The following is a 14778-nucleotide window of genomic DNA, read 5'->3' as shown; positions in this document are numbered from 1 at the left end:
GAAATCAGGCCAAACTCTTCTGGCGCTCTTCCTTTCGTGTTTCTCTTCAGCACGCGCTCCCTAAAATATGAAACGTTCAAATATTGAAATTAGAAAATCAAATATTGATACTTTCATTTTGAACAAATAACAAGCACAGGGAAACAATGGTGCTTCTCGCCTCCTCCCCGAAAACATGTCGTGACAACCGGGCCCGAACATTCGTTCCTTACCGCGAAACGAAGCAATAAAGCCCCTATGGCACTACAATCAGTGGGAAAACTGCTGGCCCATACACACACACACACACACACACACACATAAAGTTGATTGATTTGATTTTGTTTGAAAACTCCACCAACGCGCCCGAGTGCCACGATGATTTGCGACGAGCAAAATGGTCCCGGGCACGACAAGCACACAGCAAGAACGGTTCTAAAACCAAAACTCGGTGAACAAACAGACCGGACCGGACCAAATAACATCGTCCCCGAGCAAGGCAAACAAGGTGTAGATGTGGGCCGGTGGAAGGGGGGGGGGCAGCTTGGGGTTTGAGAAAAATGCTACATTTTTCACCGGAACCGGAAAAGCATGCCAGAAGAGTGAGGACGTGCGAGTGAAGTACGGGTAGGCTAACGAACGTTCGTAGCACACGAAAAATAAAGGAAAAGGCCATACAAGATCGTACCCGTGTTTGAACCTGGTGGGACGAGAAGCTGAAGAATGGGTGGGAGAAAAGGGGAGCACGAAACGCCAGCGAAAGAAAAATGGACCAAATGAAATTTTCCATTTTCTACTCTTTTATGTATGCGGGCTTATATAATGTATAAAATAATAATAAAAATCATCCATACCTCTCTCTCTCTTCATGCTGCTTGGCGCACTTCCCAGCACACGGTGGAGAACCTCCACTGATGGAAAAACTTTTCCACGCTACAGACCTGTGTGTGTGTGTGTGTCTCCCCTTTCACACACAGTACAATCCTCGCTTCCTATGAGAAGCTCCATTTTCTCCCGATTTCGTATCCTGGCCACGATTTTCCGATCTCCAAACCAGGTTTCCCCCGTCTATCGCATCTAGGGACGAACGTTTTCCAACCCCCACCCCGTCAAAGCAACGTGTGTGGAAAGGGGCGAGGACGAGAAGCACATAGAATATACAATTTCATATTTTATCATAAAAAGGCGTCCGGGACAGGGCCGTTTGTTCGGGAGCACTTTGTGATTGGCTTGAAAATTTTCACCAATCCGATTTTGATTTTCCTCACACACACACACACACACACACATACATATACACTCGGAAAAACGCTTGCGTAAAAAAAAGGGTAGGAACAGGATACTTCAGCATTACCACTACACAGACAACCAAAACAGGTAAAGCCACGCGAGAAGCGGCATCCAATTTGAATAATCGTGTGTAGCGAACACGAGGTTCGGTTTATGTGCATTGATTTACATAGCGCACCATCGCCACACATAAATACGGAGAAGGACGCATACGCGCACAAGAGCGCAGCAACGATAAAAAAGGACCACTCCCGTAGAACCCGTTCCACCATTTTTTATTTTTATTTTGAATACTTATGCGCGAGTTTTCGCACCCTTTTTTGTGTTAAAAAAGAGATCCCTTGCTATTCTTACCAACACAAACAAAGCCGTGTGTGAGCTAATCGGGTGAAATATGTAAAATTGTGCTTATACACACACTCGCAGCAGGCGTTGGGTGTTGGGAGCGGGAAAAAAAGAGACAAAGACAAACCGCCCCCTTTTATTCTACTCAACCGGGTGTGTGTGTGTATGTTCACGTCGCGTGCTGTTCGGTTTTATGCTGCCCTGACATTCAAATATGTTTGTGGCCCCCCACAGGTTTTTTTTTCTTTCTTTCTTTGCCTCCCGAACCCGCCGACTTCCATCCCTGGCATCCACCCACCCCCTCCGTTGTCGAGCATGATGCTTTATCGATCCAACCAATGGATGGCGCGCATGTCACAACGCAGTTTTCCATTTCAAAAGCAATAACGAGCAAAAAGCGACAGCATCACAGTGCCAGCCAACTTTTCACACACAGCACACCAAACGAGAGAGTGGTGTGTGAAAGAGAGAGAGAGATACAGCGCGCGTTGTGTGTGCGAAAGACAAGAAGCGAACAATGCCGGTTCCTTGAAGGATATGCTTGAAGGATATGTGTGGTGAGGTGGTTCACTTTTATTGTTATCACGGTCGTCGTTGATGTTGGCTTCGTATGTGTATGCAGAGCGAAGTGAACCTGTACATAAATGGTTCAGCATATGTGCCAGGACGACAGGGTTTAGGGTGGGTGTAGTTTAAATAGGAACTTTACATTTCCATTGTAAACACACACACACAATGGAGGAATGGACTGGACACAGCAAAAGAAAGGGAACGATAACGCACGCGAACAAAAGGACCGACCGGAGGGCGAACTTCGGTTACTAATGAAATTCTGTAATCATCCAAAGTTTTATTCCCACACACACACACGCGCGCGCGCTCCTTCTGCATTCGCATGATAAGACCTCAGTGTGTCCTTTCGTCCGGCACCCGGATCGATCGATAGGTAAAAATCAATTTTCATTAAACCCAGATCCGTCGCAAGAAATACTTTTAATTAAATTGATTACACCCGTACCGTGTCTTTCGAAGCAGATTTTAATGATTAGGTGGGGGTTTGGTGGTGTTTTGGTAGTGTAGCCTTTAGCTACTTATGGTGAGGCGAGGATGCATTTTCCTGCAAGTCTGGAAAGTTGAATATCACTTCAGCAGAGCGGCTAATTGTTCGAAACAGTAGCGTATCGTTAGCCGTTCCGTCGAAACCCCAGCCCAGCATCCTCCAATTTCCCACCTGATATTCCTACGCCTTCGTAAGGATAGACGAAGGGATGCAAAAATGTAACGACGACAACAACAAACACACACACAGATATAACGCCACCACAGCCAGTCCATCGACCTCATCAATTTCGCTCGATAGACTAATTTTCCCGCTGTCGGCGTCTCCAACAGCTCAAGTGTCACTTGTGATTCCTTTTCATTTTCATCACCCAAAACCCATAGTAGCCCTAGCTCCGTAACGATGACGACCAAAGCACAGAAGCACCGAATGTGTCTACTGCTGCTCTAGCCTTGCATTCTTCCTCATTCGCGTGTGTGTGTGTGTGCGTCTAGGGATGCTGTGCAAATTTCTCTCCCTGTGCAAGGCAAGGATTTGTTCGCCAACTACTCTCCATCAGCACCGAAGCTGTTTGGAGGCCGGGACCTTACCTAGTCCCGCGAGACACCATCCACGGAAGGGCGTGTAGTGGTGCAATAGTTTCCCATTGACACGAACAACCACGCCAACACACACAACACGATGTGTTGTGTATGGAGTGGGGTGTTTAGTTTTTGCCGAAAAGGTGGCGGATGTAAGGACACGGACAACGGGGTACAGAAAACAAAGTGTGCACAAGATGCTGGTATGTGTAGTCGGCTTCGAATGCCGGGATGAAGGAGAATACAAGTTAGGGATTTCTTGAAGCTGGTGGCGATGTTTGCTGAATGTTTTGGAGCTGCTGATGCTGCTGATACTTTAATGTGTATCGTCTCTTTATGCTAGCGGTAAGCGAAATCTCTTTAATTGTAAGACATTTGTATCGGGCGTTGTGCGCTGGAGAGCTTGTTATTAAAATGGGAAAATCGTTAATTAATTCCTAGAAAATAATGCATGAGTTGAGTCCTTTTTTAGGGTTGAAAGAGATATTGAAACATTCAAGCATATGTAGTCTTAAGTTTAGTCGTTTATAAACATGAACTCTTCACTTAATTGCAAAAATACATCATGGAAAACCCGGTAGAAATATTCAATAACAGACCAGCAACGATCTTTAAGTTGAGGCTACATTAATTTCAATAATTCTCAAACATTCATAAAGGACTGCCAGGCAATACTTTGATTCTTAAATATCTAAAATTTGCTTCCAAAGTTCAAGAATGAGATCTTCTAATTAAAATAATATTTTGACACATTTTTACGCTTAATAATGTTCTTAAAATGTCTTAAGAAACTCACATCGTGCAGAAATAGACGTGTTTGAGACGTATATAGAAAAGTTTAGTATTTTTTAAATTTTATTTATTTATAATTAATTATGACGGTCCAGTGCCGTATTGTCAGAAAAGTTAAGTATGACTGTAATTTTTTTTTCCTCTGAATTTAATATGTCTTCTGCATAATGCATAATGCAAAAGTACAAATTTTTATTAACAATTTTTTGTTAGTAAGTATTCAAATACAACACAAATATACATCTTGTAACAACATACAGGTGAGTACTAATTAGTACCTTTCAGTTCATTAATTTCAAGAATGTTTTAGCGTTGAAATCCAAGAATTAGTGTTTTTCGATAAGTACTAAAGTATGTCTGCAAAATATGAATTATACAAAGGTCTCTCCATTCAATAATTCACGCTGAAGAAAATTCTTCAACCTCATCAGTACGGATCGTTTCTGCACTATTTTCATCACCTTGCTCACTCATTTCGGAGCAGAAATTGAAGGACAAACACGCCATCAAGCCGTTCCGGTATCGATCTCTGCGTCGCTCAAGCAAGCAAGCAAGCGAGCGAGCAAGTAAGATGCCGCAGACGAACGCCAGACACGAACTGGGGCGAACGTTATTAATGAACTAGAGGGCACAAGAAGAAAAACGAATTAACAGCTGCAACAGCAGCAAGGCCGTGTGGGATGGCCTTTCTCTTGGTGCGTAGGGCAAAAAACGCGTAAAATGTTCCCGCTTCCTGGATTGATACTTGCCGTAGTAGTCCTTTCTGCCGACCGGTCGGTCAAGTCGGTTTAATCACGTCAATGACGACGAAGTCGGAGTACGTTTCTTGCGACGGAAGGAAGGAAAAGATGATGATGATGATGGCGTCACCTTTAGCAAGTGGCCGATGGGTTTTCTTCCAAGACGATGACGCTTCCCGTTCAGGGTTTAGGTGATGGAATTCGAGGCTATATCGATTGGACAGGTTACACGGACAGACTTACAAGCATTGGGAACGGGGCAAACTCGCACTTGATATTGATTTTTGCTTTGTTTTATTTTGTCTCTCTGTCTCTCTTCGTGTTGTGCAGGTAAAGTTTGGCTTAACAATGAAGCTCAATGGCATCATCCGATAGCGATGGCTCCTGGGCAACCACCGGCTCCAATAGTGTCCACCGGACCACCCCTGTCAACGGGAGCACCTCCCCCATTGAACATGTCGATGCCTCCCGTATCCTCGATGGCACTGCACAGCTCCCCGCACCATCAACAGTCCCTGTACCTGAACCCGGCCAGCCTGATGAGCCTGCGGGATATGATGCTCCAGAGTCCGGCCGGGTTGAGCCTGCTGAACGCGGACACCAGCACCGGTCTAGGATTGCTAAAGCGCAGCATGCTCGAATCGCTACCCTCAAGCTCATCGCCAGCCGCCGCTTTTCCGCTGGGGATAAACCCACTCCTTACCAGCACCTCTACCTCCTCCGCCAGTCCCAGCTCGTCCGCCACGACTGCGGCCGCCACGTACAGCCTGCCATCGATAATTCCAACGACCGTTGCATCATTATCACAGCAGCAACACCAGCAACTGATCAAAAAGGAACGCGACGAATCCGACATCGAAATGGACGACCGGGAAGAGGACGAACTGGACGAAAAACCTCCCGCCAAACATCGCCGAGCACAGTCTCCCACGTTGCCTGCCGCGTTGCATCGTCCGCAGCTTTCTCTCTCACCGTTCCGCTCATCACCTCCCAGCTCATCGTACTATCGCAATGCGGGAACTCAGCAACAGCAGCAGCAACAACAGCCATCATCGGCCATCGATCAGGGCTTACCGCATCGATCAGCGGTATCGGCGACCGTCTCCCATCAACCACATCTCTATCACGCGGCCGGCTCGGCGACATCGTCCACCACGACGACGGTAGCCGCGGTCCCGTCACATCAAAGGCACCAGCCCCAACATCAAAGAGATTCCGCTGAGCGTGAGCTGAATTTAAATGCGAACCGAGCGAAAAACGATCGCGACCTGCACATGCACAACCACAGCCGGGATCATCCGTCACAGCCTACCAACCACCACCACCACCACCACCAGCATCATCATCATCTTCACCATCTTCATTCACATCTATCACCGTTCGCGAATTCCCGGGCCGAGCTGGAATTGTTTCGTGACCGAGAGGCTGGACAGCATCCGTCACCGCACGGTGGTAGCGGTGTTCGGACGGTCAACTCGGACTCGGATGCCTCGGAACTCGACGATGGCAGAGCGAAAGAGCGAACCGCAGTCACACAACAAAGCAAGCGCAAGAACAGTGATGATCTTGAGCGGCGTGATCTGCGCTTCGGTACAATGGCGTCTAAAGTGGACCATGACGGTACGAATCATGTGCAATCGAAGAAGCAGCAGCAGCAGGACCTAACGGCACGCAGCAAGTCATCTTCACCCGGTAAGTAGCCTTTTTTTATTTATATTTGTGAGGTTCGACAAGAGCGCTTAAAGAGCGCCATTCCAAATTTACAAATATTGTCCTTGTTCTAACCGCCCGATATATTGAAGGCAAAGGGCCCCAAATTACTCGTGTTTAGGGGTTATGTCAACACAAGCTGTCGTCACAATTTATCCTCTCCTAAATCATCACCACACCACACCGCGCTCGGATAGAAAACGACCGTCGTATCGTCCGTAATCTGGCTAGGCAAAATGGTTTTCCAAAAAGGGTGGCCTCTTAAAGTCTTCAAGTGGACTTCATCGTTCCTTTTTCCTAAGCTAATGGCCCCAAGCTGGTTTCAAACGACCATTTTCAGATCGAGATGGGTGTTTCTTATTTTTTCGGGCAGGGGAATGAGATATAATTTCCTTAAAATTGAGACATTCTTCCGCTTCTTGTTGGCCAGTCACCAGATTTCACCTTTTGCAGCCCAATGTTTATTGCATTTGATTTATGCTTTTTTTCTTTCTCGTTCGGGGGAGAACCCAACACCAACCGGTGACACGCTCATTGTCAGCCCAATATGGTAAATGTTTACCTACACCCCCTTGAGTGGCCATTCTCGTGGCAATCCGGACCAGAACCAAAGCAACGATGTAGCAGACCATTTTGCTGCTCCGTTGTTCTGGTGGTTGGGCCACTTACGTACGAAGAATTGGCTACGAATCAATCACAGCGCAAATCAACCCTTCAAATTCGATTTAGGGCTGACCGGTTGGTCCGGCCGGTGGACTGTTTGCCTGTCCATTGCAATCTGCAAAGAAAGGGTGCTGTATTTGAATTTAAATCGATTTTTCTTCAATCGCTACCAAGCAAAGGACTTTAAGACGAAGCGCATTTTTTATTTTGTCCCGAAATTGTATGTCATCGTCAGCCCGGGGTTCCGGGATTCAGGAAAGTATTTCAAACATTAAAGTCCTATAGAAGGTTGACGAGTTTTTGAAACTTCACCACCACCGCACCAGATTACTTATCAATTGAAAATCCCCTTCGATAACCTTCTTTTTGCTGTTCGCCATTCGATTAGCATACAGTTGAGTTTAACTAATGGCTGTCCCATACATCTCGCACTGGGACCTGCTTGGAATTTTAATACAGCCCAATACATCCTTTCTTACATCCCTTTTAAATCCTCTGACCATACGGAGTGTCCACACCAAAAAAAATTCTTATCACATCCCAGCATATGGACGGAGCAGCACAGAATGGGGTGAAAATCTGATCTTTCTTCCTCAACCACCCATACAGCCTGGTGAGCTCCATCCATAAAGAATTATAATTCCATTATTGCATGTAATGAACGGGTAAATTGATAAACTATAAACACGTTGTAAAACCCTTCCCCAGAGGGATGCGAATTCCTGATGGTGTGTACTGGAAGTACGCCCTCCCTTCACTACATTCCTAACCATGTCGATAACCCCTATTTCTTTCGGTAAAAAATGGTTAACATACTCACCCACAACAACAAAAGGGGTAATCTTCTGGGCACCACCAAACAACAACAACCGAGCGCAAAAAAAAACCTAAGAAAAAAGGGTTATGTGTCCCCTCTTCGATACCGGAAATATCCATTCCGGGCGTTTCCTTCTTGTGCGTGTATGTTTTTTTTTCTTTCATTCCATTTTTATCACCATTTCCACAAGGCTGTGCTTTTGAAAGTCTCTTTACATACGCCCCGGCGAGTTACTTTTAAACTAAGATTATCGTTATGATAACAGCTTCCGCCAATGTTGAGAGGGGCGTATACCCGGGAATTTGGCCTTTTGCCTTCTTATTTGTCCAGCTCTTTGTTTAGCGCCACATCGTTCGATTTTCCTCCCTGCACGCAACGGTTCAGCTTTGTCATGCCGTTGTTAAACTGCTCGATACGTGTGCTATACGCCGTCTGATAACAGCTTTGCGCCATCGATGTAACGTAGCCCATCAGATTGGTTCCTTGGCTGATTACGTTCTGCAGGCTGCTGAAGTATGCTGCACTCCGTGGCACATAGTGAGGAAGCTGGAAAGTGCATCAGAGGATTAGAAATTGATACTTTTTTTTTTCAAACCACCATTAAACAACAAACACTCTCCAAGTTACTTACACTCTTCAGCAGACAGGTTAGCGTCTGCGTGTTTCCTTGCGCACTGCTCAAACATTTCGACTGGATGTGTCCAATCTCCTGGCTGATACGGTGCACCGTAACCTGACGCACCGATACACCGCGAGGATTTTCCATGTTCGCATTGAAAATATCGTCACACGTTACGATCTCTTGGTTCATCTCGTCCATAAAGCGAGGCAGCCCTGTCTGCAGCTTGTCCCAACATTCCTTAGCTCTACCGGTACAAACGCCACTCCTCTCGAACGATTGGTCAACCAGATCGGTGAAGCTGTTGTACGATTTTTGAACAAAGTTTTTCAACTGAAACAGCATGTTGATGCGAGTCGATTCGAAAAATTGTAACTGCGATGTAATTGAATCGTTAATTGCTGCCTGGAACTTGGAGATGACTCCTTCAATCTTTTGTTTAAACGTTCCCGATCCCGGCGACACCTTGTTGATGTCTTTTATCAGTTTACGATAGCTGGGGAAACTCTTGCGAGGTGGAGTAGGTTCTCGATGGGTAACATTCAAATGGGGTTTCAACTTCACGTAAAGGTGTTTGAGTGCTGGAGGAGGAGGTGTATACTCCATACACGCGTCAATAGGTTCTGCAGGAGACGTTGGTAATTCTGAAGTACTATCAGTTACTTCCTCAGCCGTCGTGCTTTCTGTCTCTTCTTCGGATGCTGGAGTAGTCTCGCCTTCTTCCTCAGCCGTCGTGCTTTCTGTCTCTTCTTCGGCTGCTGAAGTAGTCTCGGCTTCTTCCTCAGCCGTCGTGCTTTCTGTCTCTTCTTCGGCTGCTGGAGTAGTCTCGGATTCTTCCTCAGCCGTCGTGCTTTCTGTTTCTTCTTCGGCTGCTGGAGTAGTCTCGGATTCTTCCTCAGCTGGTGTGCTTTCTGTCTCTTCTTCGGCTGCTGGAGTAGTCTCGGCTTCTTCATCAGCCGCCGTGCTTCCTGTCTCTTCTTCGGCTGCTGGAGTAGTCTCGGCTTCTTCCTCAGCCGTCGTGCTTTCTGTCTCTTCTTCGGCTGCTGGAGTAGTCTCGCCTTCTTCCTGAGCCGTCGTGCTTTCTGTATCTTCTTCGGCTGCTGGAGTAGTCTCGGCTTCTTCCTCAGCTGGTGTGCTTTCTGTCTCTTCTTGGGCTGCTGGAGTAGTCTCGGCTTCTTCCTCAGCCGTCGTGCTTTCTGTCTCTTCTTCGGCTGCTGGAGTAGTCTCGGCTTCTTGCTCAGCCGTCGTGCTTTCTGTCGCTTCTTCGGCTACTGGAGTAGTCTCGGCTTCTTCCTCAGCCGTCGTGCTTTCTGTCTCTTCTTCGGCTGCTGAAGTAGTCTCGGCTTCTTCCTCAGCCGTCGTGCTTTCTGTCTCTTCTTCGGCTGCTGGAGTAGTCTCGGCTTCTTCCTCAGCCGTCGTGCTTTCTGTCTCTTCTTCGGCTGCTGGAGTAGTCTCGACTTCTTCCTCAGCCGTCGTGCTTTCTGTCTCTTCTTCGGCTGCTGGAGTAGTCTCGACTTCTTCCTCAGCCGTCGTGCTTTCTGTCTCTTCTTCGGCTGCTGGAGTAGTCTCGGCTTCTTCCTCAGCCGTCGTGCTTTCTGTCTCTTCTTCGGCTGCTGGAGTAGTCTCGGCTTCTTCTTCAGCCGTCGTGCTTTCTGTCTCTTCTTCGGCTGCTGGAGTAGTCTCGGCTTCTTCCTCAACTGGTGTGCTTTCTGTCTCTTCTTCGGCTGCTGGAGTAGTCTCGGCTTCTTCCTCAGCCGTCGTGCTTTCTGTCTCTTCTTCGGCTGCTAGAGTAGTCTCGGCTTCTTCCTCAGCTGGTGTGTTTTCTGTCTCTTCTTCGGCTGCTGGAGTAGTCTCGGCTTCTTCCTCAGCCGTCGTGCTTTCTGTCTCTTCTTCGGCTGCTGGAGTAGTCTCGGCTTCTTCCTCAGCCGTCGTGCTTTCTGTCTCTTCTTCGGCTGCTGGAGTAGTCTCGGCTTCTTCCTCAACTGGTGTGCTTTCTGTCTCTTCTTCGGCTGCTGGAGTAGTCTCGGCTTCTTCCTCAGCCGTCGTGCTTTCTGTCTCTTCTTCGGCTGCTAGAGTAGTCTCGGCTTCTTCCTCAGCTGGTGTGTTTTCTGTCTCTTCTTCGGCTGCTGGAGTAGTCTCGGCTTCTTCCTCAGCCGTCGTGCTTTCTGTCTCTTCTTCGGCTGCTGGAGTAGTCTCGGCTTCTTCCTCAGCCGTCGTGCTTTCTGTCTCTTCTTCGGCTGCTGGAGTAGTCTCGGCTTCTTCCTCAGCCGTCGTGCTTTCTGTCTCTTCTTCGGCTGCTGGAGTAGTCTCGGCTTCTTCCTCAGCCGTCGTGCTTTCTGTCTCTTCTTCGGCTGCTGGAGTAGTCTCGGCTTCTTCCTCAGCCGTCGTGCTTTCTGTCTCTTCTTCGGCTGCTGGAGTAGTCTCGGCTTCTTCCTCAGCCGTCGTGCTTTCTGTCTCTTCTTCGGCTGCTGGAGTAGTGTCGGCTTCTTCCTCAGCCGTCGTGCTTTCTGTCTCTTCTTCGGCTGCTGGGGTAGTCTCGGCTTCTTCCTCAACTGGTGTGCTTTCTGTCTCTTCTTCGGCTGCTGGAGTAGTCTCGGCTTCTTCCTCAGCCGTCGTGCTTTCTGTCTCTTCTTCGGCTGCTGGAGTAGTCTCGGCTTCTTGCTCAGCCGTCGTGCTTTCTGTCTCTTCTTCGGCTGCTGGAGTAGTCTCGGCTTCTTGCTCAGCCGTCGTGCTTTCTGTCTCTTCTTCGGCTGCTGGAGTAGTCTCGGCTTCTTCCTCAGCCGTCGTGCTTTCTGTCTCTTCTTCGGCTGCTGGAGTAGTCTCGGCTTCTTGCTCAGCCGTCGTGCTTTCTGTCTCTTCTTCGGCTGCTGGAGTAGTCTCGGCTTCTTCCTCAGCTGGTGTGCTTTCTGTCTCTTCTTCGGCTGCTGGAGTAGTCTCGGCTTCTTCCTCAGCCGTCGTGCTTTCTGTCTCTTCTTCGACTGCTGGAGTAGTCTCGGCTTCTTCCTCAGCCGTCGTGCTTTCTGTCTCTTCTTCGGCTGCTGGAGTAGTCTCGACTTCTTCTTCAGCCGTCGTGCTTTCTGTCTCTTCTTCGGCTGCTGGAGTAGTCTCGGCTTCTTCCTCAGCCGTCGTGCTTTCTGTCTCTTCTTCGGCAGCTGGAGTAGTCTCGCCTTCTTCCTCAGCTGGTGTGCTTTCTGTCTCTTCTTCGGCTGCTGGAGTAGTCTCGACTTCTTCCTCAGCCGTCGTGCTTTCTGTCCCTTCTTCGGCTGCTGGAGTAGTCTCGGCTTCTTCCTCAGCCGTCGTGCTTTCTGTCTCTTCTTCGGCTGCTGGAGTAGTCTCGGCTTCTTCCTCAGCCGTCGTGCTTTCTGTCTCTTCTTCGGCTACTGGAGAAGTCCCGGCTTCTTCCTCAGCCGTCGTGCTTTCTGTCTCTTCTAAGGCTGCTGGAGTAGTCTCGGCTTCTTCCTCAGCCGTCGTGCTTTCTGTCTCTTCTTCGGCTGCTGGAGTAGTCTCGGCTTCTTCCTCAGCCGTCGTGCTTTCTGTCTCTTCTTCGGCTGCTGGAGTAGTCTCGGCTTCTTCCTCAGCCGTCGTGCTTTCTGTCTCTTCTTCGGCTGCTGGAGTAGTCTCGGCTTCTTCCTCAGCCGTCGTGCTTTCTGTCTCTTCTAAGGCTGCTGGAGTAGTCTCGGCTTCTTCCTCAGCCGTCGTGCTTTCTGTCTCTTCTTCGGCTGCTGGAGTAGTCTCGGCTTCTTCCTCAGCCGTCGTGCTTTCTGTCTCTTCTTCGGCTGCTGGAGTAGTCTCGGCTTCTTCCTCAGCCGTCGTGCTTTCTGTCTCTTCTTCGGCTGCTGGAGTAGTCTCGACTTCTTCCTCAGCCGTCGTGCTTTCTGTCCCTTCTTCGGCTGCTGGAGTAGTCTCGGCTTCTTCCTCAGCCGTCGTGCTTTCTGTCTCTTCTTCGGCTGCTGGAGTAGTCTCGGCTTCTTCCTCAGCCGTCGTGCTTTCTGTCTCTTCTTCGGCTACTGGAGTAGTCTCGGCTTCTTCCTCAGCCGTCGTGCTTTCTGTCTCTTCTAAGGCTGCTGGAGTAGTCTCGGCTTCTTCCTCAGCCGTCGTGCTTTCTGTCTCTTCTTCGGCTGCTGGAGTAGTCTCGGCTTCTTCCTCAGCCGTCGTGCTTTCTGTCTCTTCTTCGGCTGCTGGAGTAGTCTCGGCTTCTTCCTCAGCCGTCGTGCTTTCTGTCTCTTCTTCGGCTGCTGGAGTAGTCTCGGCTTCTTCCTCAGCCGTCGTGCTTTCTGTCTCTTCTTCGGCTGCTGGAGTAGTCTCGGCTTCTTCCTCAGCCGTCGTGCTTTCTGTCTCTTCTTCGGCTGCTGGAGTAGTCTCGGATTCTTCCTCAGCCGTCGTGCTTTCTGTCTCTTCTTCGGCTGCTGGAGTAGTCTCGGCTTCTTCCTCAGCTGGTGTGCTTTCTGTCATTTCTTCGGCTGCTGGAGTAGTCTCGACTTCTTCCTCTGCTGGTGTGCTTTCTGTCTCTTCTTCGGCTGCTGAAGTAGTCTCGACTTCTTCCTCAGCCGTCGTGCTTTCTGTCTCTTCTTCGGCTGCTGGAGTAGTCTCGGATTCTTCCTCAGCCGTCGTGATTTCTGTCTCTTCTTCGGCTGCTGGAGTAGTCTCGGCTTCTTCCTCAGCTGGTGAGCTTTCTGTCATTTCTTCGGCTGCTGGAGTAGTCTCGACTTCTTCCTCTGCTGGTGTGCTTTCTGTCTCTTCTTCGGCTGCTGAAGTAGTCTCGACTTCTTCCTCAGCCGTCGTGCTTTCTGTCTCTTCTTCGGCTGCTGGAGTAGTCTCGGCTTCTTCCTCAGCCGTCGTGCTTTCTGTCTCTTCTTCGGCTGCTGGAGTAGTCTCGGCTTCTTCTTCAGCCGTCGTGCTTTCTGTCTCTTCTTCGGCTGCTAGAGTAGTCTCGGCTTCTTCCTCAGCTGGTGTGCTTTCTGTCTCTTCTTCGGCTGCTGGAGTAGTCTCGGCTTCTTCCTCAGCCGTCGTGCTTTCTGTCTCTTCTTCGGCTGCTAGAGTAGTCTCGGCTTCTTCTTCAGCCGTCGTGCTTTCTGTCTCTTCTAAGGCTGCTGGAGTAGTCTCGGCTTCTTCCTCAGCCGTCGTGCTTTCTGTATCTTCTTCGGCTGCTGGAGTAGTCTCGGCTTCTTCCTCAGCCGTCGTGCTTTCTGTCTCTTCTTCGGCTGCTGGAGTAGTCTCGGCTTCTTCCTCAGCCGTCGTGCTTTCTGTATCTTCTTCGGCTGCTGGAGTAGTCTCGGCTTCTTCCTCAGCCGTCGTGCTTTCTGTCTCTTCTTCGGCTGCTGGAGTAGTCTCGGCTTCTTCCTCAGCCGTCGTGCTTTCTGTATCTTCTTCGGCTGCTGGAGTAGTCTCGGCTTCTTCCTCAGCCGTCGTGCTTTCTGTCTCTTCTTTGGCTGCTGGAGTAGTCTCGGCTTCTTCCTCAGCCGTCGTGCTTTCTGTCTCTTCTTCGGCTGCTGGAGTAGTCTCGGCTTCTTCCTCAGCCGTCGTGCTTTCTGTCTCTTCTTCGGCTGCTGGAGTAGATTCGGCTTCTTCCTCAGCCGTCGTGCTTTCTGTCTCTTCTTCGGCTGCTGGAGTAGTCTCGGCTTCTTGCTCAGCCGTCGTGCTTTCTGTCTCTTCTTCGGCTGCTGGAGTAGTCTCGGCTTCTTCCTCAGCCGTCGTGCTTTCTGTCTCTTCTTCGGCTGCTGGAGTAGTCTCGGCTTCTTCCTCAGCCGTCGTGCTTTCTGTCTCTTCTTCGGCTGCTGGAGTAGTCTCGACTTCTTCCTCAGCCGTCGTGCTTTCTGTCTCTTCTTCGGCTGCTGGAGTAGTGTCGGCTTCTTCCTCAGCTGGTGTGCTTTCTGTCATTTCTTCGGCTGCTGGAGTAGTCTCGACTTCTTCCTCAGCCGTCGTGCTTTCTGTATCTTCTTCGGCTGCTGGAGTAGTCTCGGCTTCTTCCTCAGCCGTCGTGCTTTCTGTCTCTTCTTCGGCTGCTGGAGTAGTCTCGACTTCTTCCTCAGCCGTCGTGCTTTCTGTCTCTTCTTCGGCTGCTGGAGTAGTGTCGGCTTCTTCCTCAGCTGGTGTGCTTTCTGTCATTTCTTCGGCTGCTGGAGTAGTCTCGACTTCTTCCTCAGCCGTCGTGCTTTCTGTATCTTCTTCGGCTGCTGGAGTAG

General features: G+C 49.3%; 3 protein-coding genes across 4 annotated transcripts in view; 2 read left to right on the top strand and 1 right to left on the bottom strand.

The window, feature by feature from the left end:
• The window catches only part of LOC126560492 (lateral signaling target protein 2 homolog), a 58883-nt gene extending 52396 nt beyond the window's left edge, over window positions 1-6487 (top strand). The window contains exon 3 of the mRNA XM_050216451.1: window positions 5118-6487. Coding sequence (XP_050072408.1) covers window positions 5118-6487 — 1370 coding nt within the window. The remainder of the gene's footprint in view (window positions 1-5117) is intronic.
• The window catches only part of LOC126565193 (ubiquitin thioesterase otubain-like), a 345090-nt gene that overhangs the window by 172570 nt on the left and 157742 nt on the right, over window positions 1-14778 (top strand). The gene's annotated exons all lie outside the window — the stretch shown is intronic.
• Window positions 8296-14778, bottom strand: part of LOC126560491 (mucin-17-like) — a 28454-nt gene continuing 21971 nt past the window's right edge. Inside the window, exons 10-11 of the mRNA XM_050216450.1 lie at window positions 8609-9219; window positions 8296-8523 (exon numbers count right to left, since the gene is read on the bottom strand). Of these exons, the coding sequence (XP_050072407.1) occupies window positions 8296-8523; window positions 8609-9219 (839 nt within the window). The remainder of the gene's footprint in view (window positions 8524-8608; window positions 9220-14778) is intronic.

The sequence above is a fragment of the Anopheles maculipalpis genome, chromosome 3RL (assembly GCF_943734695.1).
Source record: "Anopheles maculipalpis chromosome 3RL, idAnoMacuDA_375_x, whole genome shotgun sequence".
Lineage (NCBI taxonomy): Eukaryota > Metazoa > Arthropoda > Insecta > Diptera > Culicidae > Anopheles > Anopheles maculipalpis.
Note: the sequence above shows the minus strand (reverse complement) of the source record. Positions and strands in the feature narration are given on the sequence as shown.